Consider the following 27,819-nt stretch of genomic DNA (forward strand, 5'->3'; position numbering starts at 1 on the left):
GCCATCTGTGAAGGTTTAGATAGCAGTTATTCATCCTGGCCTCCAGATGTTTGACACCTCGAAACCTCTGTGGTTTAGCTCAGCCACTCTCTCACCTCACCCCTTCAGCCTTCTTCATTAAATTTCTGGTAAATTATCTCTGCACCTTCTCCAGTGCAATCCCATCTTTCCTCTACTGTGCTGACCAGAACTCAACCAGCAAGCTCTGGTCTAATTAGTGTGCTAGCAAATTTCTACAGATGTACTATGGAGAGCATTCTATCTGGTCACATCAGTGAATAGGATCAGAAAAAGCTGCAGGGGATAGTAAATTCAGCCAGCTCCATCATGGGCACTAACTTGCCCTCTATTGAGGACATCTTCAAAAGGCAGCATCCATGATCAAGGACCCCCTTCATCTAGGACATGTCCTCTTCTCATTACTGCCATCAGGGGGAAGGTACAGAAGCCTGAAGACACACAGTCAACATTTCGAGAACAGTTTCTTCCCCTCCACATTCAGATTTCTGAATGGTCCATGAACCCATGAAGATTATATTGCTATTCTTGCTCTCTTTTTCACTACATACACACACACACACACACACACACACACACACACACACACACACACACACACACACACACACACACACACACACACACACACACACACATATATATTGTAATTTATAGTATATATTATGCATTGCACTATACTGTTGCCACAAAACAACAAATTTCATGGTATATGTCAATAATAATAGACCTGATTCTGTTGTACATAGCTCTAGCACAAAATCCCTGTTCTTATATCCAGCACTTTAACTAATAAATAATCCATTTAACATGTCTTTTTATCCTCATTATCAATATGTTTTGCTACCTTTAAGGATCCAAACCCTCTAGCTCTCCATACCACTCATGTTCTTTCTATTTATTGTTTTTTCCCTAATCTGTACCAAGGTATCTGGACATCTAGATCTCCTGAAGCTTAAAGCTTTTGCCTTTACTGTCAACTATACAATCAGTTTTTGTATTGTCCAAAACGTATTTTGTTTATCCCTACATTTATGTCAAATACTTTAATACATATTACACAGAACGTGGAACATTACAGCACAGTACAGGCCTTTTGGCCAACAATGCTGTGCTGACTTTTAACTTACTTCAAGGTCAATCTCATCCTTCCTTTCTACATAGCAGTGGATTCTCCACATCTTCAGGCCTATCCATCAACTTATTAAGATGAAGCCTTCTCCCTCAGTTCTGTCTCCTACCATGATCTCTATATCCCTGGCCTCCACTAAGTTTCAGAAACTGACTGTCCGCCACTTTGATAGAGCTCTGTAACCAGAGTCTCCACAACCTTGAGTTTTACAAAGATTAATGATTGGGTGAAGAAATCTCCTATTATTTCAAACTTTAAAACTTTATGTCTAGACCTAGAGCTCTCAGTTTAGGTTCTAGACTCTCTGTCAGAGGAAACACACTCCCTGGTTTTATGTTTTGTGCTAGTTTACTTTCATAATCTAGCTTCCCTTATTGCTTGCCTAGCCGTTCTTTGATGCTTTTTAAGGTTTTCCCAATTTCCAGTTTCCTGCTACTCTTGGTGACTTTGTACGCCACCATAATGAGCTTTGCAGGTGTAGTCTACACAGTCTCTCCTCACACAGCAAACTGACTGACCCAGCAAGCATTCTGATGAATCTCAACTGCACTGCCTCCATGGCAAACAGACCCTTTTCCTTAGCGAGGAAATTGAAACAGACAACAGTATACCTTTACAATTGAAGTAAGACATATATTCTTCGGTATTCAAACTCTCTCACATGAAAGCCAACGTTGCCTTCAGAACTGCCTGTTCACTGTGTTAGTTTTCAATGCTTTGTGGACATGTACAGCTAGGTCCCTGAAAACAGCAACATTCCTTAATCTGTCATCATTAAATAAAAATTCTTTTTCTGTTCTGTTCACCAAAGTGGATCACTTCAACATTGTCTTTCATCTGACATGTCCTCAGTAACTCACAGCTCCCCTGTATTTCCTTGGGCCTTTCCTGCTCACAATCCTAACTTGTTTAGTGTCACCAGCAAATATGGAAATATATCTTTTGCTCCATTCAGGCAAGTATAAAGTGTGTTAAGTTCAATGACCCCAATGGTAGCCCGTTACAGCCTGCTGATCTGAGCACTACCCATTGTTCCCACTCTTTAATTTCCAGCTGATAACCAACTCTCAATCCACACAATATATTGTCCAGAATTTCACATGCTCTACCTTGTTGACCAGTTTCCTGAGTGGCACCTTTTTGGAAGCTTTCTAAATGCCTAAATACATCACCTCCACTAGTCCCTTGCCTCCCTTAAAGTACTCATCCTCTGGTAGTTTTGTCATTTAGGATTTTATCATAAAATACGCAGACTCTGCTCAATGCAGTTTTAATTTTCTTGAGTATCATATAATTATAGCCTTCATTATCAATCCAGATTAATATTAATTCCAGAATGATATTCTTCATTAGCAATTTCAGATTGATATTAACACCAGAATAATATCAATTTGTCCTGATTGATATTGATTCCAGACTGATATCAGTTCCAGAATTATATACTTCATTATAGATTCCAGATTGCTGTTGTCTCTCTCCCTTGGATCCTATGGGCTTTTACTTCTTTGCCTGGCATGTATGAATTTGTCGAAAGCTTTGCCAAAATCCAAGTCGATTACATCAGACACTCTGTCCTTTCCTGTTACCTCTTCAAAAAATTCTATCATTGGTCAAGGACAATCTTTCCATTGCAAATCCATTTGTGTCTTTCTAAAAAGAGGTTTAAGGTGTCCCTCTGTATTGATTCCAGTAATTTGCTTACCACTGGAGTTAAACTAACGGCTTATAATGACTCGTTCATCCCATTCTTTTTAAACAACAGCATTACGTTAGCAGAGCTCCATTAGCAATTTCTGGCACCATTCCTGTAGCCAGCGAATACTGAAAACCGATGGTCACAACATCTGCTATTTCCTCCCTTTCTTGTTTGGCAGTCCAGGGAAAATATTTCATCAGGGTGTGACAATTTATTCACTTTCAAAAATGCTGAACGCCATAAACATTCCTCTCTTGCTCTGTCTCTCACATTCCTATCCTTTAAATAATTGATCAATTTCACCAAATTAGCAATGAAATTGCTGCAATGCTGGTACAATAAATATAACACCAATTAATATTTCACATATGTATAATATTATTATTAGAATCAGAATCAGATCTATTATCACTGACATATGTCATGAAAAATGCTGATTTGCACCAGCAGTAAAATGGAATACATAAAAATTACTGTAGGTTGCTGTAAGAAACGTATATGCTATATATACACACACACACACACAGACACACACACACACACAGACACACACACACACAGACACACACACACACACACACACACACATGCACGCATGCGCGCGCACTCATAAATAAGTAATATATGTAATAACAAGTAGTGCAAAAATAGTGACATAGTCTTCATGACACTTTTCATTGATTTCATTGGATTCAGAAATCCAATCTGATGGTGGAGGGGAAGAAGCTGTTCCTAAAGCATTGAGTGTGTGTCTTCAGACTCCTGTACCTCCTCCCTGATGGTAGCAATGAGAAGAGGGCATGTTCTGGTTGATAGATATTGCCTTATTGAGGCAACGTCTACTGAAGATGTTCTTGAAGATGGGGAGGCTAGTGCCAATGATGGATTGTTAACTGCAGATGCTGGGGTCAAAGCAACATGTACAACAAGCTGGAGGAACTCAGTAGGTCGGGCAGCATCCTTGGAAATGGAAGTCTCAAAACTGCTATGCAGGTTGACTCTATGGTTAAGAAGGCATAGAGTGCATTGGCCTTCATCAATCGTGGGATTGAGTTTAAGAACTGAGAGGTATTGTTACAGTTATATAGGACCCTGGTCAGACCCCACTTGGAGTACTGTGTTCATTTATGGTCACCTCACTACAGGAAGGATGTGGAAACTATAGAAAGGGTGCAGAGGAGATTTACAAGGTTGGTGCCAGGATTGGGGAGCATGCCTTATGAGGATAGGTTGAGTGAACTTGGCCTTTTCTCCTTGGAGCAACAGAGGATGAGAGGTGAGCTGATAGAGATGTATAATATGATGAGAGGCATTGATCGTGTGAATAGTCAGAGGCTTTTACCCAGGGCTGAAGTGGCTAACACGAGAGGGCACAGTTTTAAAGGGCTTGGAAGAAAGTACAGAGGAGATGTCAGGGATAAGTTTTTTACATAGAGAATGGTGAGTGCGTGGAATGGGCTGCCAGCGATGGTGGTGGAGGCAGATATGATAGGGTCTTTTAAGAAACTCCTGGATAGGTACATGGAACTTAGAAAGATAGAGGGCTATGGGTAACCCAAGGTAATTTCTAAAGTAAGTATATGTTCGGCAAAGTTTTGTGGGCCAAAGGGCCTGTATTGTGCTGTAGGTTTTCTATATATTCTGTATATGTTTGTGTGTGTGTTTATGTTTGTGATTGTGTATATGTTTGTGTTTGTGTGTGTCTGTGTTGATGTATCTATGCCTGTGTGTATGTCTGTATGTTTACTAATTTTTTGGAAGTAAGATCCTGAATGATGGAATAAGCTGAAGGCTGATAACAGTAAGCATCGCCTGGAGTAACATACTGATAAATGATCAGTGCAGCCCTTACTGTGTCTGTGTACAGGTCATTACAGTGATTACTGCAAGTTATCTGACCAGAACTTATACTCCACTCAAAGGCTCAAACTGTTTCTCAAACTTGTTTAGTTATGGATCTCAGGCGCGATTCATGGTTAGAAGCCTTGTTATATTTCCATCACTGTAGTTTTATTACAGATCAGTTTGAACAGTTTCACTTGAAATTAAATTGGGAAAATCAACAAATTATCCAGGGACAAGGCAACTGTAGTTCCTGAGAAGAGGGATAAAGTTACAAGGATGGGTTGGAGAAGACTGAGGTGAGATGTGATGGGACATAAAATGGTGGTGAGTTTGCACAGTGGAGGAGGAGAGATTTTCTCATTGGCAGATGAATCACCTTCAGCGGCATAAATTAAAATATGGAAACACTTCTACACGCAGTGTAAGGTTGGAACCTGGATCACACTGCCCTTGGATGCAATGGAGGTAGGTTCTATTGTGACCATCCAAGTAAATTAGATCAAAGTCAAAGTAAATTTATTAACAAAGTACATACAGTTCGTATACAGTTTGTCACCATATACTACCTTAACAATCATTTCTGTTGCAGGTATATTTGTGGAAAATCAAAAACATACAATAGAATTGATATTATATGCAAAAGAAGACAAACTGTGCAAATAAACAAAATAAGTAACACAAAGAACATGATTTATGGTGTCATTGTGAGTCTGTAGGTTGTGGAATAATTTCAAAATTGAGCTGAGTGAACTCATCCACTCAGGTTCAGGGGCCTGAAGTCTGTAGAGTAATGACTGTTCCTGAACCTGGTAGTATGGGACCTAAGGCTCCTATACCTTCTGCCAATAGTAGTAGTGAAAAGAGAACATGGCTGGGATGGTGGGGTCCTTGATGATATATGCTGCTTTCTTGTGGCAGTGGTCCTTGTAAATTTGCTCAATGATGAATGATAAATGGTAAATATATAGTGAAGGGATGAATTGAGGCAATGGATGGAGACCAGAGAGTGGGGAAGTGAGAGGATTTGACAGAGAGCTGGAATGAATACAGTGGGTTGAATAGAATGATTCTGTGATAAATACCAAATGAACATTTATTGGAGTTTTTCCTAAACGTTAGAGATACAGAGGAGATTTACCAGGATCCTGCCTGGACATGAGGGCATGTCTTATGAAGATAGGTTGATTGAGCTAGGGCTTTTCTATTTGGACTGAAGAACAATGAGAGGTGACATAATAGAGGTATACAGGATGATAAGAGGCATCAACTGAGTGGACTTTTTCCCAGAGCAGAAATGGGAGTAAAGTATAGGGGAAATGTCAGAGTTAAGTGTTTTACACAGAGATGTGGTAATTTTAATATGTTTAGTGGAAAGTGCAGGGAGGGATGTCAGACATAAGTTCTTTACACAGAGAGTGGTGGTGCGTGGAATGTGTTGACAGGTGTGGTGGCAGAGGCAAATATGTACATTAGGGATGTTTAAGAGATTCTTGGATAGGCATATAGATGAAAGAAAAATTGAGAACTATGTAGGAGTGAAAGGTTAGATTGATCTTCAAGTAGGTTAAAAGGTCAGCACCATGTGGTGGGACGAACAGCCTGTACTATGCTGTTCTATGTTCTAAAGCTCAGTTTGCATTCAAAGTACTGAGAACAGGTCAACTGATCCCTTGTGGCAGATACATTAAGGGCATTTAAAAAACTCTTAGATAGGCTCATGGATGATAGAAAAATAGAGGGCTATGTGGAAGGAAGGGTTAGATTGATATTACAGTAGGTTAAAAGGTCGGCACAACATCATGGGTTTAAGGACCTATACTGTGCTGTTATGTTCTATGTTAATTTTCCTGTTTTAAAATTGTCTGCTGACCACACTACCATCCTCTTTAAACATCTCTGATTGGGTTCCCTCAGTAGCTCTTACTTTGCTGACCTCTTGAACTGGTGCAGAGGATGCCACACCCCACAAATAAACCACCCTTGCCTCCACTGGATACCTACTCATGATATTGGGCCTTCTTCATTGTGGTTGGAAGAGATTTGGGCAAATACAAATGCAAGAGCTGAGACCTCTCCATGGACGGTGTGCACTGACCTGCAATATTATATAGGTGACTTTTTAGAGTGCTGTTTGTGTTGAGCAGCAGTGGAGGAGATAAATCCTATTGTGTTTATTTTAAAATATATTTTTTCTGCTCTCCATGATACAATGATAGTCATTTTTTTTTATTACATATGGTGTGTTGACCTTCATTAGTTGGGGGATTGGACAAATTTTGCAGCTCACATTATGTTCATTTCTGGTTGTCTTATTGTAGGAAGGAGGTGGAAGCTTTAAAGAGGGTGCAGAGGAGGGTTACCAGGATGCTGCCTGGATTGTGCTGCATTGTTCTATGTTCTAAGTTCAAATATTTTACATTTAAAGTTGGTTTAAAATATTATTAAATGTATTAAAATTAATCAGCTGATACATGAAAGAAATTTATGGGACTCTGAAACAGGCACATAGATTAAAGAGAAATGAAGGGCTAAGTGGGTCTGGGAAGGAGGGCTTAGGCTGATCTCAGAGTAGGTTAAAAAGTTGGCACGGCATTGTTGAACGAAGGACCTGCACTGTTCTAAGTTCTGTGTTCTATGTTCTATGTTCTGTATTCTGTGTTCTATGTTCAATGTTCTAATGCTCAATTTGCATTCTAACTACTGAGGACAGTTCAACAGGGCCCTTGTGGCCCATAGAGCTGGGTGGACTCACCAATGTTGCCTCTACCAACAGCTTTAAACCAAACAACTGCTGTTTAATCGAAACAGTTCTGTGTTCTGTTTTGAAATAATTTACATTTAAAATTGTCTTGAAATAATACTGATTAAATACTTATACATTAAGGACATTTAAAAGACTCTTAGATGGGCACATGGATGATAGAAAAATGGAAGGCTATGTGGAAGGGACGGGTTAGATTGACCTTAGAGTAGCTTAACGTGTTGAGAAAATCGTGGGCCAAAAGGCCTGTACTGTGCTGTAATGATCTATGTTCTATGTGTTTCACTAATATTCATAATAAGGGATGTTTTTGAAATGTCCTCTTGATTTCTTGACTCCAATTAGTAATGAAGAGCTGTCACACAGAGAAAATGACTGTATACCAGTAATTTGAATGCTTCAATGGTTCCATTTAATATCAGAGAATATATAGACTATGCAACCAGGAATTCTTACTCTCTACAGACATCCACAAAACAGAAGAAAAACCCCAAAGAATGAAACAAAAAAATCATAAGAACCACAAAGTCCCCCTCCCATGCATTAGCAACAGCAACAATTATCCTATTACTCTTTTCTTGTCTCTCACAGCTCCCTTCTAAAACTCTAATGCACAAAGTGACTCATGATCGTTTCCATTGAAAGTTTTTGGGGAAACCTTTTCCAACAACTCTGACCAGTGTCCAGAGATGAGCAGTGGCAGTGGAAGGGAGTGGGGCTGTCATTCACTATGAGATTCCACATCCTGCCACCCTCTAGAATTGAACAGCCATTTTCTCGAAGACCAGGTTGCAATTGAGGATTGATGGGTGGGTCGCGGCAAGTGACAAGGGGCGGGCTCCCTGATCTGTGTATCCATGATTCCCTCTCCCCCATACACTGCCCACTTATCAGCAGCACCATTTTAGATTTGTGCATGCCGGCCGGCTCCAAGCCAATATGGACATTTCAACTGCAGGCTTCCCAATAGCAAACACACAGAGTGTACAACATCTGGGAGGACAGCAGCAGGACATCCAATTTCTCTGCTTCCGTTCCTCCACCACTCTCCCCACCTTCCCAACTTCCTGCCACAGGGTCCCTTGGGTGCCATCTGCTGTGCCACCCACAAATCCAGCCGGGTCCAGCCACAACACCCTCAATGACAAGCATCAGCAAAATGCGATGCACCAGAAGGTAAAGTCAGGGTCGGCACAACACGTCTCTTAGAAAAGGAGGAAGACTGCATCAGCCAGAACCGAATGCAAATGCGATAGAATCTAATCACATCATCTCCACCCTGATCCATACTGCATTACAGAACGTGGAGGCATTCTGACCATCTGTTTAAATGTTATCATGCTAACAAAAGCAAATCTGTAATGGCACAGACACACAAAAACACACACACACACACACACACACACACACGCACACACACAGACACACACACACACACACACTGAGATATACATATTTACACAGGCAGACACACATACAACAACACACACAGAGACATATATATGTGCGCACACATATATACACATACTGAGATATACACATTTATATATAGATATTAATGGATATACAGACATACACATTTAGATAACACAAGTACGTACTCTTACATGTACATACAGTACAGTCACACACATTCATATCAACATATTATATATGTATATACACACATGTACAGCAAATACACATACACAGGGACGGACAGACACACACGCACACAAAATCTCCTTAAAAGGGGCTTCCTAACAGAAATACCATCTCCTCAGTGATGCCAGTGAAAAACACTTGTGCCAGCAACTTGCTCTGTGCTGAGCCAGTCGACAGTGCATCCCGAGAAGTCAATCGCACACCTGTCGGTTTGCTCTTAAATGAAAAGCACAGCTACCTTTTGGCATTGTTGACTAATGTGACTTCTTTCTTGAGGAATTTCAGCATCCTTGTAAGGTCGGTGGGGGTGGGGGGGAAGGTGGTGTGTGTTAGAATCTAGGAATGGAGGGGGAGAAGCTGTTAATGGGTGAACAATACACGGTGAACAGGCAAAAACACACTGCTACCCACCACTGCTCAGCACCAGAGAGATTTCCTAATATCCAGCCAGCTGACCCAGGGCAGCTGGTGCCTGCAATCCCCAGTGAATGCTGTGGCAGTAATTTCAATAGTAAATTCTGTATATTAACAAATTCAGCCTGACACATGGGTAACTGGATGCAATGAGGTAATCTCAAACAGCCTGATTAGAAATGGCAAGGGTTTCCTTTTGTCAGATTTTCCAGGTTGGCAGTGGAAGTTTTTAAAGGCACAGGAACATCCATATATATTAAAGCACCATCAGCAAGAGATGCCTGTGATTTTGAATTAAGAATCCAAATGACCATATCTCAGGCCGAGTGCTACTAACTTATTTCACCAAAGTCTAGATAAAACTTCCATTATCAAAGACTCCCACCATCAAGGCCATGCTCCCTTCTCGCTGCTGCCATCAGGAAGGAGGTGTAAGAGTCTTCGGTCCCACATCACAGGGTTCAGGAACAATTATTACCCTGCAACCATCAGGCTCTGCAACCAGCGTGGATAACTTCACTCACCTGAACTCTAAATTCTGAACTGATTCCACAACCTACAGATGCACTTTCATATTCTCATTATTATATATCTATCTATTTATTTATTGATACAGAATGCCTTCTTTAGCACATTGGTTGTTTGTCAGTCTTTGTGCGTAGTTTACCATTTTTCATTAATTCTATTGTATTTCTATGTTTACTCTACAGGAAAATTAATCTCAGTAAATGAATCAAAGAAAACACACTTTGAGACTAAATTCACATTGAACTTCGAAGACTTTTCAAAAACATCAGATAAACTTTGGGGATAGGTCTTGGCTTGTGTAGAGCAAGTTTATAAAGTAATATAGCACAGCAATAAGCCCTTCAACCCACCATATCCATGTTAACCTTTAAGTAAACATCCAGTAACCAATTCTTCTCTGATCTGTAGTGTTTCAGAAGGTGCAACCACCTTCCCAGCAATGGCACCTGCCTGAATCTACTGTGAACTCAGCTGTTAACAGCCCTCTAAAATAATATTTAAGAGTGAATAAGTACCTCAGGAAAAGAATGTGAGTAGGAGAAGCCCATGTGGAAGCTCAGTTAGAAGATTTAGGAGAACGTTGTCAGGTCTTGAAGGCCTGAGTCATAGAGAGAGGTTGGACTTATTCCTTGGACTGCAGGAGACTGAAGGATGACCTTATAGAGGTATACAAAATCATGAGGGTTATAGATAAGGTGAATGCCCACAGTGGGAATGGTAACAAAAACTAGCGGGCACACAGTAGGTTTAAAAGTGAGAGGTGAGGGATTCAGTGGAACGCTGAGTGGCAACTTCTTCATTCAGAGGGTGGTCTGCATATGGAAAGTGGCTGAGGCAGGTACACTAACATCATTTCAGAGGTGCTTGGTTGGGTACATGGATAGGAACTGTTTAGAGGGATATGGGCTAAATGCAGGAAAATGTGACAAGTTTAGGTGGGCATCATGATCAGCAAGGAGCAGTTGGACTGTAGATCCTGTTTCCGTAACTCAAAAAGATGATCTGTTGACTGAATCTGAGTGCAATGTTTGAAATGCAGTGTATATGGTGTACCACTGTAGCAAGCTTTCAAAGTCAAAGCATATTTATTATCCAAGTACGTTCATGTCATGGTATACTAACTTGAGATTCATTTTCTTGCAGATGCTTATATAAAAATAAAGTAATACAATGGAATTTGTGAAAAACTACACATAAAGACTGACAACAACCAATGTATAAAAGAAGATAAATTGTGCAAATTTAAAAAAATATAATACGGAAACTTAAGTTGTAGAGTCTTTTAAAGTGAGTCTGTTGGTTGTGGAATCAATTCAGTGTTGAGATGAGCAAGGTTATCCATGCTGGTTCAGGAGCTTCATGGTTGAAGGGTAATGACTGTTGGCATGAGATCTGAGGCTCCAAAAACTCCTACCCGATGGTAGTGAGAAGAGAGCATGGACTGGATGGTGGGATCTTTGATGATGGCAGCTGCTTTCTTTGGCAGTGTGACGTGTAAATGTGCTCAGTGATGGGGAGGACTTTGCCTGTGATGGACTGAGCTGTATCCACCACTTTCTGTGGCTACAGCCTTTTCCATACTATTGTATATTTTTCGTTCTCTTGTACTCCACTCCTTTGCGACAAAGGTTGTGCAGACAGAGAAGCAATGGATATCCAGTTTGACCCATTACCCTGACCAAATTCTCTTCTAAATGTCCTGATTGACTCGACTTCCACAGACATTGAGCTCTACATCATAATTACAGGGCGCATTAAAAAAGCTTTTTGTATCTGTTTTCATCACCTTGAATCTGCACCCCCAGACCCCTGACATCCTCTTTCCTCGATTCCCCCTTCTCTAAACCAGATATGATCACTGGCACCACCATCATATCTCCTCACAGCTCCCCTTGCTCCAAGTATGTGGGGAGAATAAAATAGGATTAGTGTTGTATCAGTGTACGTGGGGAGTTAATAATTAGTGTAGACTCAGTATATTTGCCTTCATAACTCCAACCTCAGGTTTTTTAGTCTAATACTGGAACTAAATACCCTTTGAAACATTCCAGTAAAAATCTTCACCACATCTGCAACATCCCTGAATTAAAGAGATAAATATTAAAGATTAGTTTTATTTGTTGAAAAATAGAGTGAAATGGGCCATTAGCGTCAATGACCAACACCGTTTGAAATTGTGCTGGGAGCAGCCTGCCAGTACTGCCACACTTCTGGAACCAACATAACATGCCCACAAGTTACTAATTCTAGCCTGCCTTTAGAATGTGGGAGGAAACCAGAACACTTGGAGGAAATCCAAGCAGTCAAGGGGAGAAGGTACAAGCTACTTAAAGACAGCAGTGAGAACTGAAACCCAAATGTTGGTGCTGTAAGGTGTTACGCTACTGTGCTGCCCTGAATTGTGGCAATCAAAACAATATTCCAATGAACAAAGTCACATATCATTATTAACAAGACCACTGTGCCCAGACTACAGACAACTAGTCTGACTATATGTATCCAACGCAAAATATTTTAAGATGGTATGATATGAATGAAGACCATAAGACATAGGAACAGAATTAGGCCACTGGCCCATCAAGTCTGAAATTACAATTGGCCAAAGTTGACTGGAAAGGGACACTAGCAGGAAGGACAGCGGAGCAGCAATGGCTGGAGTTTCTGCAAAATATGAGGGTAATGCAAGACGGATATATTCCAAATAAGGAGAAAGTTTTGAATGGAAGGAGGACACTACCGTGGCTGACAAGTGAAGTCAGATCCAAAGTTAAAGCAAAAGAAAGGGCATATAAGGAAGCCAAGGCTAGTGGGAAGATAGAGGATTGGGAAGCTTTTAAAAACTTGCAGAAGGAAACTAGGAAGGAGACTGGAAAATTGCAGATGTTACTATGCTATTTAAGAAGGGTGGGAGGCAGCAGAAAGGAAACTACAAACCTGTTAGCCTGACATCAGCGATTGGGAAGTTGTTGGAATCGATTGTTAGGGATGAGATTATGGAGCACCTGGAGGCACATGACAAGATAGGCCAAAGCCAGCATGGTTTCCTGAAAGGAAAATCCTGCCTGACTAACCTACTGCAATTTTTTGAGGAAATTACAAGCAGAGTAGACAAAGGTGATGTAGTAGATGTGGTATACTTGGATTTTCAGAAGGCCTTTGACAAGGTGCCACACATGAGGCTGCTTAGCAAGATAAGTGCCCATGGAATTACAGGGAAGTTACTAGCATGGGGGGAGCATTGCTGATCGGCAGAAAACAGAGAGTGGGAATAAAGGGATCCTATTCTGACTGGCTGCCGGGTACCAATGGAGTTCCACAGAGGCTGGTGTTGGGGCTGCTGCTTTTTATGAAGTATGTCAATGATTTGTCTATGGGATTAATGGATTTGTGGCTAAATTTGCCGATGATACAAAGATAGGTGGAGGAGTGGGTAGTGTTGAGGAAACAGAGAAACAGAGAGACTTAAGTAATTTAGGGGAATGTGCAAAGAAGTGGCAAATGAAATACAATGTTAGAAAGTATATGGTCTTGCACTTTGGTGGAAGAAATAACCAGGGAGACTATTATGTAAATGGAGAGAGAATTCAAAATGCAGAGATGAAAAGGGATTTGGGAGTCCTTGTGCAAGATACCCTAAAGGTTAACCTGCAGGTTGAGTCAGTTGTGAAGAAGGTGAATGCAATGTTATAAGAATATAAGAGCAGGGATGTGATGTTGAGGCTCTATAAGGCACTCGTGAGACCACACGGAGTATTGTGTGCAGTTCTGGGCTCCTTATTTTAGAAAGGATATACTGACATTGGAGAGTGTTCAGAGAAGATTCAAGAAAATGATTGCAGGAATGAAAGGGTTACCATATGAGGAATGGCTAGCAGCTCTTGGGCTGTATTCCCTGGAGTTCAGGAGATTTGGGCGGGGGGGGGGGGGGGGGGGAATCTCATTGAAACATTCTGAATGTTAAAAAGCCTGAACAGATTATTTATGGCAAAATTACTTCCCATGGTGGGGGAGTCCAGGAAAAGAAGGCACAACTTTAGGATTGAAGGAGGTCGATTTAGAACTGAGATGTGGAAAAATTACTTTAGTCAGAGGGTGGTACATCTGTGGAATTTGTTGCCACAAGCAGCTATGGAGGCCAAGTCATTGGGTGCATTTAAGGCAGAGATAGATAGGTTCTTGATTAGCCAGGGCATCAAAGAGTATGGGGAGAAAGCAAAGGAGTGGGATGACTGGAAGAATTGGATCAGCTCATGATTGAATGGCTGAGCAGACTCAATGGGCTGAATGGCCTATATCTTATGGTCTTATGGTCTGCTTTGTCATTCAATCATGGCTGATCCTTTTTATCTCTCCTCTTCAACCCCAGATTGTGCAACAAATTCCACAAATTCACCACCGTTTGGCTAAAGAAATTTCTTTGCATCTCTGTTTTGAAAGGGTGCCCCTCTGTCCTAAGGTTGTGCCCTCTGGTTCTAGACTCTCCCACCATGGAAACATCCTTTCCACATCTACTCTGTCTAGGCCTTTTAACGTTTGAAAGATTTCAATGAGTTTCCCCCCTCATCCTTCTGAATTCCAGTGACTACAGACCCAGAGCCATCAAACGTTACTTGTATGATAACCCTTTCATTCCTGGAATCATTTTTGTGTACTTCCTCTGGACCCTCTCCAATGCCAGCACATCTTTTCTAAGATGAGGGGCCCAAAACTGTTCACAATTCTCAAGGTGAGTCCTCACCAGTGCCTCAGCGTCACATCCCTGCTCTTGTGTTCTAGACCCCTTGAAATGAATGCTTACATGACATTTGCCTTCCTCATCACCGACTCTACCTGCAAGTTAACATTTAGGGTGCTCTGCACAAGGACTCCCTAGTCCCTTTGCATCTCATATTTTTGGATTTTCTCACCGTTTAGAAAATAGTCCGCACATTTATTTCTACTACCAAAGTGCATGACCATGCATTTTCCAACATTGTATTTCATTTGCCACTTCTGTGCCCCTTCTCCTAATCAGTCTAAGTCCTTCTGCATCCTGCCTGTTTCGTCAATGCTACCTGCCCCTCCACCAATCTTCGTATTATCAGCAAACTTGGCAACAAAGCCATCTATTCCATCATCTAAATCATTTATATACAGCATAAAAAGAAGTGGTTCCAACACTGACCCTTGCACAACACTTGGTAAGCAACCTTATTTGTGGCACCTTGTCAAAGGCCTTCTGAAAGTCCAAATATACAACATCCACCACATCCCCTTTATCTATCCTACTTGAAATCTCCTCAAAGAATTTCAACAGGTTCATCAGGCTGGAATTTCCTTGAAGGAAACCATGCTGACGTTGCACTATCTTGTCCAGTGTCATCAACTACTCCATCACCTCATCCTTAACAATTGACTCTAAATGAAAGGCTAATAATGAGGGAAATATATAAATATTGATAGACCTCTTTGTATATCTTCTAGTTTAACAATGTTTGAATACAATAAGTTTTTACTTACATTTGCTGTATGCTGCTGAAGCAAATTCAACGTGTGGATAACACGAAGAAGGTCAAATAACATATGTCAATGTTGACAAGCAACTAATCAGTATTGTGAAGGGCTGAGGTCTCAAAAGCAATCGAGAGGTTTAATTTTGTCACGAGGAGAATCCACGATAAAATCAAAAAGTCAACATAATCTCTTCCCTTTGGAAACAGCAACTGCCAACAAGACTGGTTTACCCCGAAGATGAAGCATTCTAAAGGGAGAATGAAACTACTAGGGGGAGTCAAAGACAAAAGAAAAGCAATAGCAATGACATACATATAGCAAAAGTTAGTGGGAAGCTTTAAAAGAACCAACAGAAGGCAACTAAAAAGCAATAAGGAGAGAAGAGATGAAGCATGAAGGTAAGCTATCTAGTAATACAAAAGACGATAGCAAGCGTTTTTTCAGATACATAAAGAGTAAAAGACATGAAAATGGATATTGGACTGCTGGAAAGTGATGCTTTAGTGGTAGTAGCAGGAGAGAAAGAAATGGCAGACAAATGCAATAAGTGTTTTGTGAACAAGAGAAAATCTTCAGATGCTGGGAATCCAAGCAACACACACAAAATGCTGGAGGAACTCAGCAGGCCAGGAATCTGCCGAAGGATTTCGGCCCAAAGTGCCAACTGTACTTTTTTCCATAGATGCTGCCTGGCCTGCTGAGTTCCTCCAGCATTTTGTGTGTGTTGCAAGTATTTTGCATTTGTCTTCACTGTGGAAGATACCAGCGATATGCCTCTTATCATCTAATATACCTCTCATCCTTCTTTGTTGCAAAGAGAAAAACCCAAGCTCACTCAACTTTTATTCATAAGACAAGCTCTCTAATCTGGTCAACATCCTGGTGAATCTCCCCTGCACCCCCTCTAAATCTTCCACAACTTTCTTACAATGTGGTGACCAGAACTGAACAGAACAGAACTGAACAGAACATTTTGAAGATGTAACTAGTAGAGTGGATAGGGGAGAGCCAGTGGATGTGGTATATTTAGATTTTCAAAAGGCTTTTGACAAGGTCCCACACAGGAGATTAGTGTGCAAACTTAAAGCACACAGTATTGGGGGTATGGTATTGATGTGGATAGAGAATTGGTTGGCAGACAGGAAGCAAAGAGTGGGAGTAAATGGGACCTTTTCAGAATGGCAGGCAGTGACTAGTGGGGTACCCTAAGGCTCAGTGCTGGGACCCCAGTTGTTTACAATATATATTAATGATTTAGAGGAGGGAATTAAATGCAGCATCTCCAAGTTTGCGGATGACACGAAGCTGGGCGGCGGTGTTAGCTGTGAGGAGGATGCTAACAGGATGCAGGGTGCCTTGGATAGGTTAGGTGAGTGGGCAAATTCATGGCAGATGCAATTTAATGTGGATAAATGTGAGGTTATCCACTTTGGTTGCAAGAACAGGAAAACAGATTATTATCTGAACGGTGGCCAATTAGGAAAAGGGGAGATGCAACGAGACCTGGGTGTCATTGTACACCAGTCATTGAAGGTGGGCATGCAGGTACAGCAGGCGGTGAAAAAGGCAAATGGTATGTTGGCATTCATAGCAAAAGGATTTGAGTACAGGAGCAGGGAGGTTCTACTGCAGTTGTACAAGGCCTTGGTGAGACCACACCTAGAATATTGTGTGCAGTTTTGGTCCCCTAATCTGAGGAAAGACATTCTTGCCATAGGGGGAGTACAGAGAAGGTTCACCAGATTGATTCCTGGGATGGCAGGACTTTCATATGAAGAAAGACTGGATCGACTAGGCTTATACTCACTGGAATTTAGAAGATTGAGGGGGGATCTTATTGAAACGTATAAAATTCTAAAGGGATTGGACAGGCTAGGTGCAGGAAGATTGTTTCCGATGTTGGGGAAGTCCAGAACAAGGGGTCACAGTTTAAGGATAAAGGGGAAGCCTTTTAGGACCGAGATGAGGAAAAACTTCTTCACACAGAGAGTGGTGAATCTGTGGAATTCTCTGCCACAGGAAACAGTTGAGGCTGGTTCATTGGCTATATTTAAGAGGAAGTTAGATATGGCCCTTGTAGCTAAAGGGATCAGGGGGTATGGAGAGAAAGCAGGTACAGGGTTCTGAGTTGGATGATCAGCCATGATCATACTGAATGGCGGTACAGGCTCAAAGGGCCGAATGGCCTACTCCTGCACCTATTTTCTATGTTTCTATGTTTCTATGAACACAGTACTTCAAGTGTTATCCTGCAACTTCACAAAACACTGTTTAGGCCACACTTGGAGTGCAGCACGCAGTTCTGGTCACCATACAACAGAAGGATGTGATTATGCTGGAGAGGGTGCAGAGGAGATTCATCAGGATGCTGGAGGATTTTAGTTGTAGACTGGCCTTTCTTTTCCCAGGAGGGATAGAGGCTGAGAGGTGAATTATTGGTGGTATATAAGATTATGAGAAGTATAGATGGGGTGGAAAGATAAAAAAAAATTTTCTCCATGGTAGTTAAATACTTTTCCCCTGGTAGGATTATCACAAACAAAAGGGCAGGGGCTTAAGATGAGAGTAAGGGGATCTGAGAGGCATTTGAGGGAATTTCTCTTTAACACAGTGAGTGGTTGATATCTGCAACTCACTGCCAGGGGAGGTGTTGGAATAAGAGATAGTCAAAGCTTAAGAGATTGTTAAAAATGCACAGTATAGGATACAGCCCTAATGTGTGGGTAAATGGGCTCACTGTCGAGGGTTTTAACAGTTCGCCGTGGTTGTGGTGCTGTACAACTCAGTAAGTCTATACTGCTCTAGGAGTGTGTGTGTGTGTGTGTGTGTGTGTGTGTGTGTGTGTGTGTGTGTGTGTGTGTGTGTGTGTGTGTGTGTGTGTGTGTGTGTGTGTGTGTGTGTGTGTGTGTGTGTGTGTGTGTGTGTGTGTGTGTGTGTGTGTGTGTGTGTGACATTCGCAGCTGTCTACGACAATGAAGTCCAGAATTTACCACCCTCTGGTGGATTAAATTTCTCCTCATTTCTATTCTAAATGGATGTCCCTCTATACTGAGTCTTTGCCCTCTGATCCTAGACTACCCCACCATTGGAAACATCCTCTCCACATCCACTCTATCTAGGCCTTTCGATAGGTTTCAGTGCAAGCTACCCTTCATTCTTCTAAACTCCAGTGAGTACAGGTCCAGAGCCACAAAATGCTATTCATATATTAACCCTTTCATTCCCAGGATCATTCTTGTGAATCTCCTCTGGACCCTCTCCAATGCCAGCACATCCATACAGCCCCAAAACTGCTCACAATACTCCAAATGCAGTCTGACTAATGTCCCATAAAGCTTCAGTGTTACCTCCTTGGAAGATCAGCCTGGATGGCAGATGGGTCCTGGTATGGAGGTAGATGAAGACTTGGTCTTTCTACCCTGGCACTTGGCTCAATGTGAGAAAGACAATAAATTGGAAAAATGCAAGCAGGAGCTGTGTGCAAGTCAATGCCCTTGAAGTGCTCCATTAACATAAAAGCCTCAGGATTATGCACCTCTTCATACCCAAGTTAGTAACATTGTGGTTAAAATCCATCAAAAAGCTGAAAGTCATTTCCTCAAGAACCAATGGCTAGTTCCATGGGCATAGATTAAATCCTCCACCAAGTTCCCTACCTCATTCTAGGCTGCAGAGGAAGAGATGGCTGCCTTTCTGGATGGTAAGGTATTTGTTTCTTGATTAGTAAGGGCATCAAAGATTATGGGGAAAAGGCAGAGAATGGAGTTAAGAGGGATAATAAATCAGCCATGTTGGAATGGCAGAACAGACTCAACTGGCCTAAATCTGCTCCTGCGCCTTATCATTTTATGAGAAGGATGAGTGGAGTGAGGTCTCTCCCTTTGATCCTCTTGTAGTATTACCCGACTGGCATGGTGCACAGGAAAATCATTGTCCAAAGAAGAATTTTCAAAACATCTATGTTAAAAATTTACAAACAGAAAAATTACAATGAAAAGAGTCTTTTATAAGAATGCTATCAATTATTTTGTAATTATAAGACCAACTATTATGGATGGTGTGCAACTGTGAGATAGCAAGTTGTAGGAGGAAAAGGGAGTGTGTGTATTCCTTTCTATAGCAAAAAAAACTGGCTACAAAGAATTAACAATAACCTGTTCAATTACCTGCTTCAGATATTTTGAGTACTTTTATCTGATGGTTGAGGACTGCTGATGTTGTTACTGGTTTCAAAACCTAAAAGTGTGAGGTAGTTGGATTCACATAAGGCCTGTTGCTGAGTCCTCCTTGAGTTTGTGGTGGTATCTCAAGGAATAAAAATTTACCTCTCAAAAAGTCAGGCCCAGCAACATGATTGTTTTCCCCAGAAGAATTATCAAGATATCTGTTTTTAAAGTTTTCAAACATAGAAAGATTGAAGTAAAAAAAATCTTGTATAAGAAATACTATTCTTATACTAAATCAATCATTTTACCAATTATAAGACCAACTTTATGCAATAACTATATGGGAAAGAGGCAGTAAATGGTACTGGGTTTCAGCTCAGCTCAGATCATGCTGAATGATTGAATAGACTCTCCGTTTTCAGTGTGAGGATAATATTGTCAAACCAGCATCATTTGTGGCTGGTAGTCCCAGTGATTGAGCACTGCATAGATACAGTCATAGAGAAATGCAGGGCACTTAGTCCACCAAGACCCTTGCCCTTTGTTACATTACTCCTATACTGGCTCATTTTATTTCTTCCCAGATTCTCATCAACTGCTCCCAACACCAGCACTGCCCCTCCCACCCAAGCTTGTACCACTCACATACACACCAGGGTTAACTTACAACAGCCAAATAATATTTCAACATACACTTCTTTCAGATTGGGAGGAAACTGGAGAATCTTGTAGTATTGTGAGCAGGTTTAGGCTCCTTATCTAAGAAAGGAGGTGCCTGTATTGGAGAAGGTCCAGAGGAGGTTCACAAGAATTATCTTGGGAATGAAAGGGTTAATATATGAGGAGCATTTGATAGCTGTGAGCCTGTACTCATTGATGTTTAGAAGAATGAGAGGGGGATCTCTTTGAAATGTATTGAATATTGAAAGGCCTAGACAGAGTAAACATAGATAGAATGTTTCCTCTAGTGGGTGAATCTAGGACCAGAGGGCACAACCTTATAATAGAGGGATGTCCATTTAGAACAGAGATGAGAAGGAATTTCTTTAGCCAGACGGTGGTGAACTTGTGGAATCCATTGCCACAGACCACTGAGGAGGCCAGGTCATTTAATATATTTAAAGCAGAGGTTCGATAGGTTCTTAGTTAGTCAGTTTACAGGCAGAAGGCAGAAGAATGTGGTTGAGAGGGATAATAACTCAGCCATGATGTACTGGCAGAGCAGATTCACTGGGCTAAATGACCTAATTCTGTTCCTATGTCTCATGGTCTAATGGCCTTAAACCCATTCAGACACAGTGAGAATGTGCAAACTCCACACAGTCAGTGTGGGTGATCACGACTGATCCCAGAACGCTGGAGCTGCAAGCCTTGTGGATTTGGGGGTGGGGGTGGGGGAGGGAATTGCAAAGTCAGACTCTACACTGTGGTATCCCATTGTGGTCTGTCACTGCTCATTCTGCATGGCTCATGCTATGTGGATGGGCATCTCTGCAAAGTGATGCTGGGAACTGTGAAACATGCAAAATTAAGATAAGCAAAACCATTTTACCTAGAAATGTCGTCACTGTGAATATCAAAAATATGTAGAGGTTAAAAATTACTTAGACCACCGAACTAAGCAAATGTATTTATTTATTTAATTATTCAGATACAGCATAGAATTGGCCTTTCTGGCCCTTTGAGCCATGCTGACGAGCAATCTCCCAATTTAATCCTATCCTAATTATTGGACAATTTACAATGGCCAGTTAACCTACCAACTGGTAGGTCTTCAGACTGTGGGAGGAAACCAGAGCACCCCAAGGAAACCCTCATGGTCATGGGAAGAATATTAAAACTCTTCACAGGAATTGAACCTGGGTCTCTGGTATTGTAAACCACCGTGCTAACCACTATGCTACCATGCCACCACAATAAATAGAAGCATGTTATGAAACATATCTCTACACTGCAGACAGAGACAACATGTAATGGTGCTGTAAGATTATGGGGTAATGGTACCTTAATAACTGATGTAGTACAATGGAGCGGGTTCGGCAGGGTTTAACTATACTGGGTAGGATTAATGACTGATACATTTATGTTCTTGCATGAAAATCCTTTGCTGTTTGATTGAAGGTATGAAGCCACTTAATCAACAAGCTAATGAGCTATTACATAAACATAGATAACCTACAGCACAACACAATAGAAGATAGAGGTACGATATTTAGAAGCTAAAATAACATTCTCTCTCTCTCTCTCTCTCTCTCTCTCTCTCTCTCTCTCTCTCTCTCTCCCTCCCTCCCTCCCTTCCTCCCTCCATGATTTCTCAGACAGCTGAAAGCAGACTGAGATACCAGGGAGAGATGGCAGGGTGAATGAATATGCTCACTCAACACCATAACCCTGAGTCCCCACAGCCCTCTCTCCTGGAGGGAACAGGGGAAGAGCAATAGTGTCTATTTGCAGAAAACTAAATCTGGGAAATTCCTTGGCAGTTTCTTGTTGATGTAGCAAATTATCCCAATGGCACCTAGTCAAAGGTATCACACTGAGTCACACACTGAGAAATAGAGGCAAAAACCTAGACAAATGCTGGATTTAAGGAAGTTTTGAGGGGAACAATGGATGAGAGAGAGAAAGAAGAGGGAGACAGGGATAGAGGGAAGGAGGGAGGGAATGAGCAAGCAAGTGAGATGGGGAGAAGGAGAAGGAGGAAGGGAGGGGGAGAGAGAATAGAGAAGGAGAGAGCCTGAAAGGGAGAGAGAATCAGGGAGGGAGAAAGAGAGAAAGACGTTGTGATAGAGGGTAGAGAAAGAGGGAGAAGGAAGGTGAGGGATATGGAGAAAGGGAGAAAGAAAGTTGAATAGAGAGAGTGAGAGAGAGGTAGAGAGGACAGAAAGATGGAAAGAGGAGGGAATGAAAAATGGAAGGAATTCCTGAGGGAAGACTTCCTGTAGTTGAGTGCTTAAATTTGAGGATTGACACCAGGCCAAGACTGAATAAATCAGCCTTGGCAATTAGCTATATAGAGTCACAAAGTTGTACAGCACAGAAAAGACCCTTCAGATCATATATGTCCATGCTGAATGATAGGGACAGGTATAATCTGAAAGGCATTTTACAATGACCTTTGTAGACCATTGGAGATATCCGCATATTTCAACCTTTCTGCTTTACACATCAGAATAAGAATCAAGCTTATTAGCACTATCTTAGATGAAGTGAAAAATGTGAATGGCAACCTGGTTGGAAGGGAGGTGTGGGAAGAAATGAGCAACAAAAACACACTTGTAATGTTCAGGAAGAGCCCAGGGTTTAGCCTGAGAACATTAGAATCAGTGATCCATCAGCTGGGCAGCCAACTCTGCACATGTCACTGAAACAGACAACTAACAGCAGTCCAGAGATGGTCAGTGTGGGGACCCCTCCTGAGAAATCAGGAATGAGGAGTCATGGGGTAGGCAAGTTGTCAAAGCATCAAGTAAATTTATTATCAGGTCACCTTACTATAGGAAGGATGTGAAGAGAGTGCAGCGGAGATTTACAAGATTGTTGCTTGGATAGGGGAGCATGCCTTATGAGAATAGGTTGAGTGAACTCGACCTTTTCTCCTTGGAGTGACGGAGGATGAGAGGTGACCTGATAGAGGTGCATAAGATGATGAGGGGCATTGATCATGTGGATAGCCAGAGGCTTTTTCCCAGGGCTAAAATGGCTAACACAAGGGGACATAGTTTTAAGGTGCTTGGAAATAGGTACAGAGGGGATGTCAGGACTGTTTTTCAAATAGAGAGTGGTGGGTGTGTGGAATGCAGTGCTGGCGGTGGTGGTGGAAGCAGATACAATAGGATATTTTAAAAACCTTTTAGATAGGTACATGGAACTTGGAAAAATAGAGGGCTATGCACTAGGGAAATTCTAGGCAGACTCTAAAGTAGGTTACATGGTCAGTACAACATTGTGGGCTGAAATTTCTATGTACTATATTCAAAGTAAGTATCTGTCATCATTTACTACCATGAGATTTATTTTCTTACAGACATTCACAGGAAAATAAAGAAATAAATAAAAAAATGCAATCAAATTTATAAAAAACTTTACATAAATAAAGACTGATAAACAACCTTAATAGACATAGGAACAGGCTTAGGCCATCCAGCCCATCGGGTCTGCGCTGGCATTCCATCATGGCCTGTTTCTCGGCCCTATTGATTGAATCTGAGTGTAATGTTTGAGGTATGTGTACAACTGTAGCAAGATTACAAGGCAAAGTCAAAGGAAATTTATTATCAAAGCACGTATATATCGCCATATGCTACCTTGAGATTTATTTCCTTAAAGGCATTTACAGAATAAAGAAATATAATTGAATTTATGAAAACAACTATACTTAACAAAGACTGACAAACATTCAATACGCAAAATCATGCAGATGATAATTTTTTTAAAGGCAAGTAAATCAAACTGAGTTGTAGAGAACTTGAAAGTTATTCTATAGGTTGTGGAGTTTGGACTGAACTGAGGAGAAAATTCTCCCAGAGGATTGTAAATCTCTGGAACTCCCCACTACAGAGGGAGTGCAGTCAACCACTGCATTCAGAACACAGATGATAAATCTGTGGATATCGGAGAAATCATGCGTATGGATAGTAAAGGAAAGCAGAGCAGAGAATGATCAACAATGGTCTTGGTGGATTTAGGAACATGGGTGGAGGGCTGAAGGTCTTCTCCTGTTCCTTATCTTGGATTCTAACCTCAGCTTCCCAGCCGACCGCTGATTCATCTCTGTAGGTAGGCTGAATTTCTTTACCGAGCTATTTTTCGGCACATTGTCAACGCTCAAGCACTTTGTTCCCCCATTTTAATTCAGCTTTTAGATTTGAATACGTCAATAGTTATATCAAAATAGTGCAATCCTACATAATATATGCAAATATATATATATAAATAAGAATAATGGAAATAAGGAAAATAAAACAAAATAAAAAGAACGAAATGGTGGAAACACTCAGAGGGTCGAGTACAATCTGTGAAGTAGACAGATTTTAGCTACATGCGGGCGACCATTCGTCAGAACTCTGATGAAATGTCATTCACCCAACATGCGAGTTCCCTCCCAGATGCCACATGACCTGCTGAGTGTTTCCAACGTTTTCTCTTAATTTCCAGATTTCCCAGCAACTGCGGGTATTTTTGCTATTAAAACACAAGTTAGTTGTCCAAAAATAAAACAATAATTTTCTTGGAATTGATACTTCTGTCAAATATTCAGCTACTTGCGTTAAGAATGGCACATACGTTTATGTGTCCATCCGTTTATGTGTGTGCGCGCCTGCAATATATTTGTCCAGCCTTACAAGCGGACACTATAACTTTGTAGCTGGAAGTCTGGGAGGACTGTACGTAAGCACCAAATCCAGAGTCGAAACGCTTCCTGTACAACCCCGTGCCAGGTATGTAACAGGCAAGCCCAGTCAGAGCACGCTTCACAAAGCTCACAGGCGTCTAAATTAACCATGCTAGAAATGTGACCACAACTTTTGATTTCCCCTAAAGTCACGCCGACAACCAACACCCCCTCCCCCCCCCCCCCCCCCCCCGCCTCCTCAGTAGCTCCTTTCCACGGTAAGCGGTTGCGGAAACGAGGGAAAGGTGAATTGCCCAGTTGGCGCCCGGTGTGACCGGCACCCCTTCTCACAACGGACTCTGAAACGATCTGAAGGGAAACATTCCGCTCCCACAGAACAGTGTGCATATATTTAATAATTACCCTGGCTTTAAATGCTATTGAGGCTAAAGGAGAGGGCGAGGGTTGCGAGGTAGAGGAGGATGCCTGGAATGACCCTATTTGTGGGACTCGGGGCGGGGGGGGGGAATCGTCAGTGCCACCCACTCCACCGTCTCCTCACCCCTCGTTTTACCTCCTTAGCCCCGTTCGAACGGCAGCCCCTAGCGCTAGCCCCGGCCCTTTCCCGGGTGATTGACAGCTCCGATCGGAATGGGAGGCAAGCGGTAGACGTGCGACAGAAAGCGACGATCTTACGGCAAAACCAGATACCGAGACCGCCGCAGATTTCGAAGAATTCCCAGCCCCACTAAAACTCGTCGGGATAAAAAAACAGCGGCACAATTCACTTAACTCATTTACAACAGAGACCGTCTCCCACCCCGCCCCCACTCTCCGTATAAAAACAAAAAGCACGCACGATATTTTTCACCGTATCAACCCCAAATTCACATTACGTACAGTTTCGCCTTCTGATTTTTTGCTCTTCTTTTTCAAAATAAACCCCTCCAGGAAAACAATTTCTCTCTCTCTCCGAGTTTGATTTTTTATAAACTAAAGTCCAGATATATGTGTGTGTCCTGTCAGTGTTTACGCGAGTGTTAACTTTTACCAAACAAAAACGACAAAGTTTCAGGAACGGACGCTGTTGTCACTTCGCAGAGAGCGACTGTGCAGATCCCGTTTTAAAGGCAGCTACAGTCGCCCACTGTGGACGTGCCAAATTTTCTCTCTCTCTCTCTCTCTCTCTCTCTCTCTCTCTCTCTCTCTCTCTCTCTTTCTCTCTCTCTCCCTCTCCCTCTCCCTCTCCCTCTCCCTCCCTCCCTCCCTCCCTCGCTCGCTCTATCTCTATCTATCTATCTATCTATATATTAGGCGGTGAGAAAATAATAAAGAAAATGTGTAAACGCTGCTTTATTTTCAATTTTAAGAAGGGAAAACGGGGTTGGCTTAAAGAAAACTTTCTGCAGAGTTTTTTTAAATGATTTTAAACTTCCGCATTTCCACCGCCGGGTTATTTGAAAAAAATCTAACCCTTGCGTAGGGCGGAACAACCTTCAAAACCAAACTGCAGATTGTGTGTGTGTGTGTGTGTGTGTGTGTGTGTGTGTGTGTGTGTGTGTGTGTGTGTGTGTGTGTGTGTGTGTGTGTGTGTGTGTGTGTGTGTGAGAGAGAGAGTGATTGAGGAGGGGAAGGGGAGGGAAAGGGAAGAGAGGGGTTGTTGGATGACTCCCACAACATGAGAGAGCGAATCGCCAGACAGAGACTAAGTCAGCCGGCCGTGTCAATTCTCCAAGGGGGAGAGCGAGCGAGCGAGCGAGAGAGAGAGAGCCCTTTCTTTTCAAAGCATTAGATCTCGCCGAGCGATCTTGCAAAGTTTGACAAGTCGAACGCCGCTTCTGGGACTGTTCTGTCCTGTTTATTTTTTCCCGTGTGTGTGTTTAAAATTCCCCTTTCTCTCCCTCAAGTCAGCACTACGATGTCAGTTACATTGCGTCACGTGTAACTGACACACCACACACAACCAAAATTTTGACAACAGCTTTTGAAGGGTCTGCCCCGACTGGATCTCTTCTTTTTGTTCAGTTTTTTTCAGGGGGTGGGGGATGAATTAGGGAAACGGTGAGTTGGTACAGTTCAGCTTTTTTTTTGTTTTTATGTGTGTAGCCACTCATTTACACACACATACGCACCAACGCTGTCAACTTTCGCTTTCAGAACTCCGCGGCCGCGTTTAGAATTCACCATGGAAAATAGGCTGTTACAAAGAGTGTGAAGCGACATTCTCACACAACCCAGAATCATTCTCTCCGCTTACACTATGTACTCCCCGCTCTGCCTGACTCAGGTAACGCCTGTTTGGCTCGGCATTTTTAATCAATAATGTTATTAGTGAATGCAATATGCGATTGTATATTTCCTTTTGTTTTAGGTTTTCCCTTCTCGCCACCTCCCTTGGTTATGTCTGTGTGTGTGTGAGAGTGTGTGTGTGCGTGTGCGCGCGCGCGCGCGTGTGTTTCTGTATTTCTCTCGCTCTCTCTGGAAGGAGACATGGCATCAGTCCAGACCCCTCTCTCTCTCTCTCCGCTCCTGCACATGTTGTCATTTATAGAAAATGGCGCTTACCTCAAATTTATCTAAATACTGCTGTTATTTGGTATTATCAACATTCTCGGCGCAGAAGGGAAAACAGGAAATGATTTGTCTGAATTATTGTTCTTTTATGTTGCTTCATAATTTGTTTTTAAAGCCATGTTTTCCCTATTGAATTTTTTTCAGGGATAACTGTGTGTATTTGAGGAGCTGTTGTTAATTATTGTGCCGTTGTCTGACTTGCACGATGTGTGA

The 27,819-nt window shown here is 41.9% G+C and overlaps 1 protein-coding gene and 1 long non-coding RNA gene across 6 annotated transcripts in view; one reads left to right on the forward strand and one right to left on the reverse strand.

Annotated features, from left to right (window-relative positions):
* LOC140740096 (uncharacterized) overlaps nt 1-26,150 on the reverse strand; it is an 82,219-nt gene extending 56,069 nt beyond the window's left edge. Inside the window, exon 1 of the long non-coding RNA XR_012101795.1 lies at nt 25,933-26,150. This is a non-coding gene — a long non-coding RNA (uncharacterized lncRNA). The remainder of the gene's footprint in view (nt 1-25,932) is intronic.
* nfixb (nuclear factor I/Xb) overlaps nt 1-27,819 on the forward strand; it is a 413,008-nt gene that overhangs the window by 1,828 nt on the left and 383,361 nt on the right. Inside the window, exons 1-2 of one of the 5 annotated variants that reach the window (XM_073068982.1) lie at nt 24,355-24,476; nt 27,190-27,319. The exons of 1 other annotated variant lie outside the window; for it this stretch is intronic. In XM_073068982.1, coding sequence (XP_072925083.1) covers nt 27,293-27,319 — 27 coding nt within the window. In that variant the 5' untranslated portion in view covers nt 24,355-24,476; nt 27,190-27,292. Of the gene's footprint in view, nt 1-24,354; nt 24,477-25,050; nt 25,139-26,712; nt 27,094-27,189; nt 27,320-27,819 lie in introns of those variants that run through there. 3 more of the 5 variants (XM_073068981.1, XM_073068980.1, XM_073068979.1) reach the window with 3 other exon arrangements.

Source organism: Hemitrygon akajei, chromosome 16, assembly GCF_048418815.1.
Source record: "Hemitrygon akajei chromosome 16, sHemAka1.3, whole genome shotgun sequence".
Lineage (NCBI taxonomy): Eukaryota > Metazoa > Chordata > Chondrichthyes > Myliobatiformes > Dasyatidae > Hemitrygon > Hemitrygon akajei.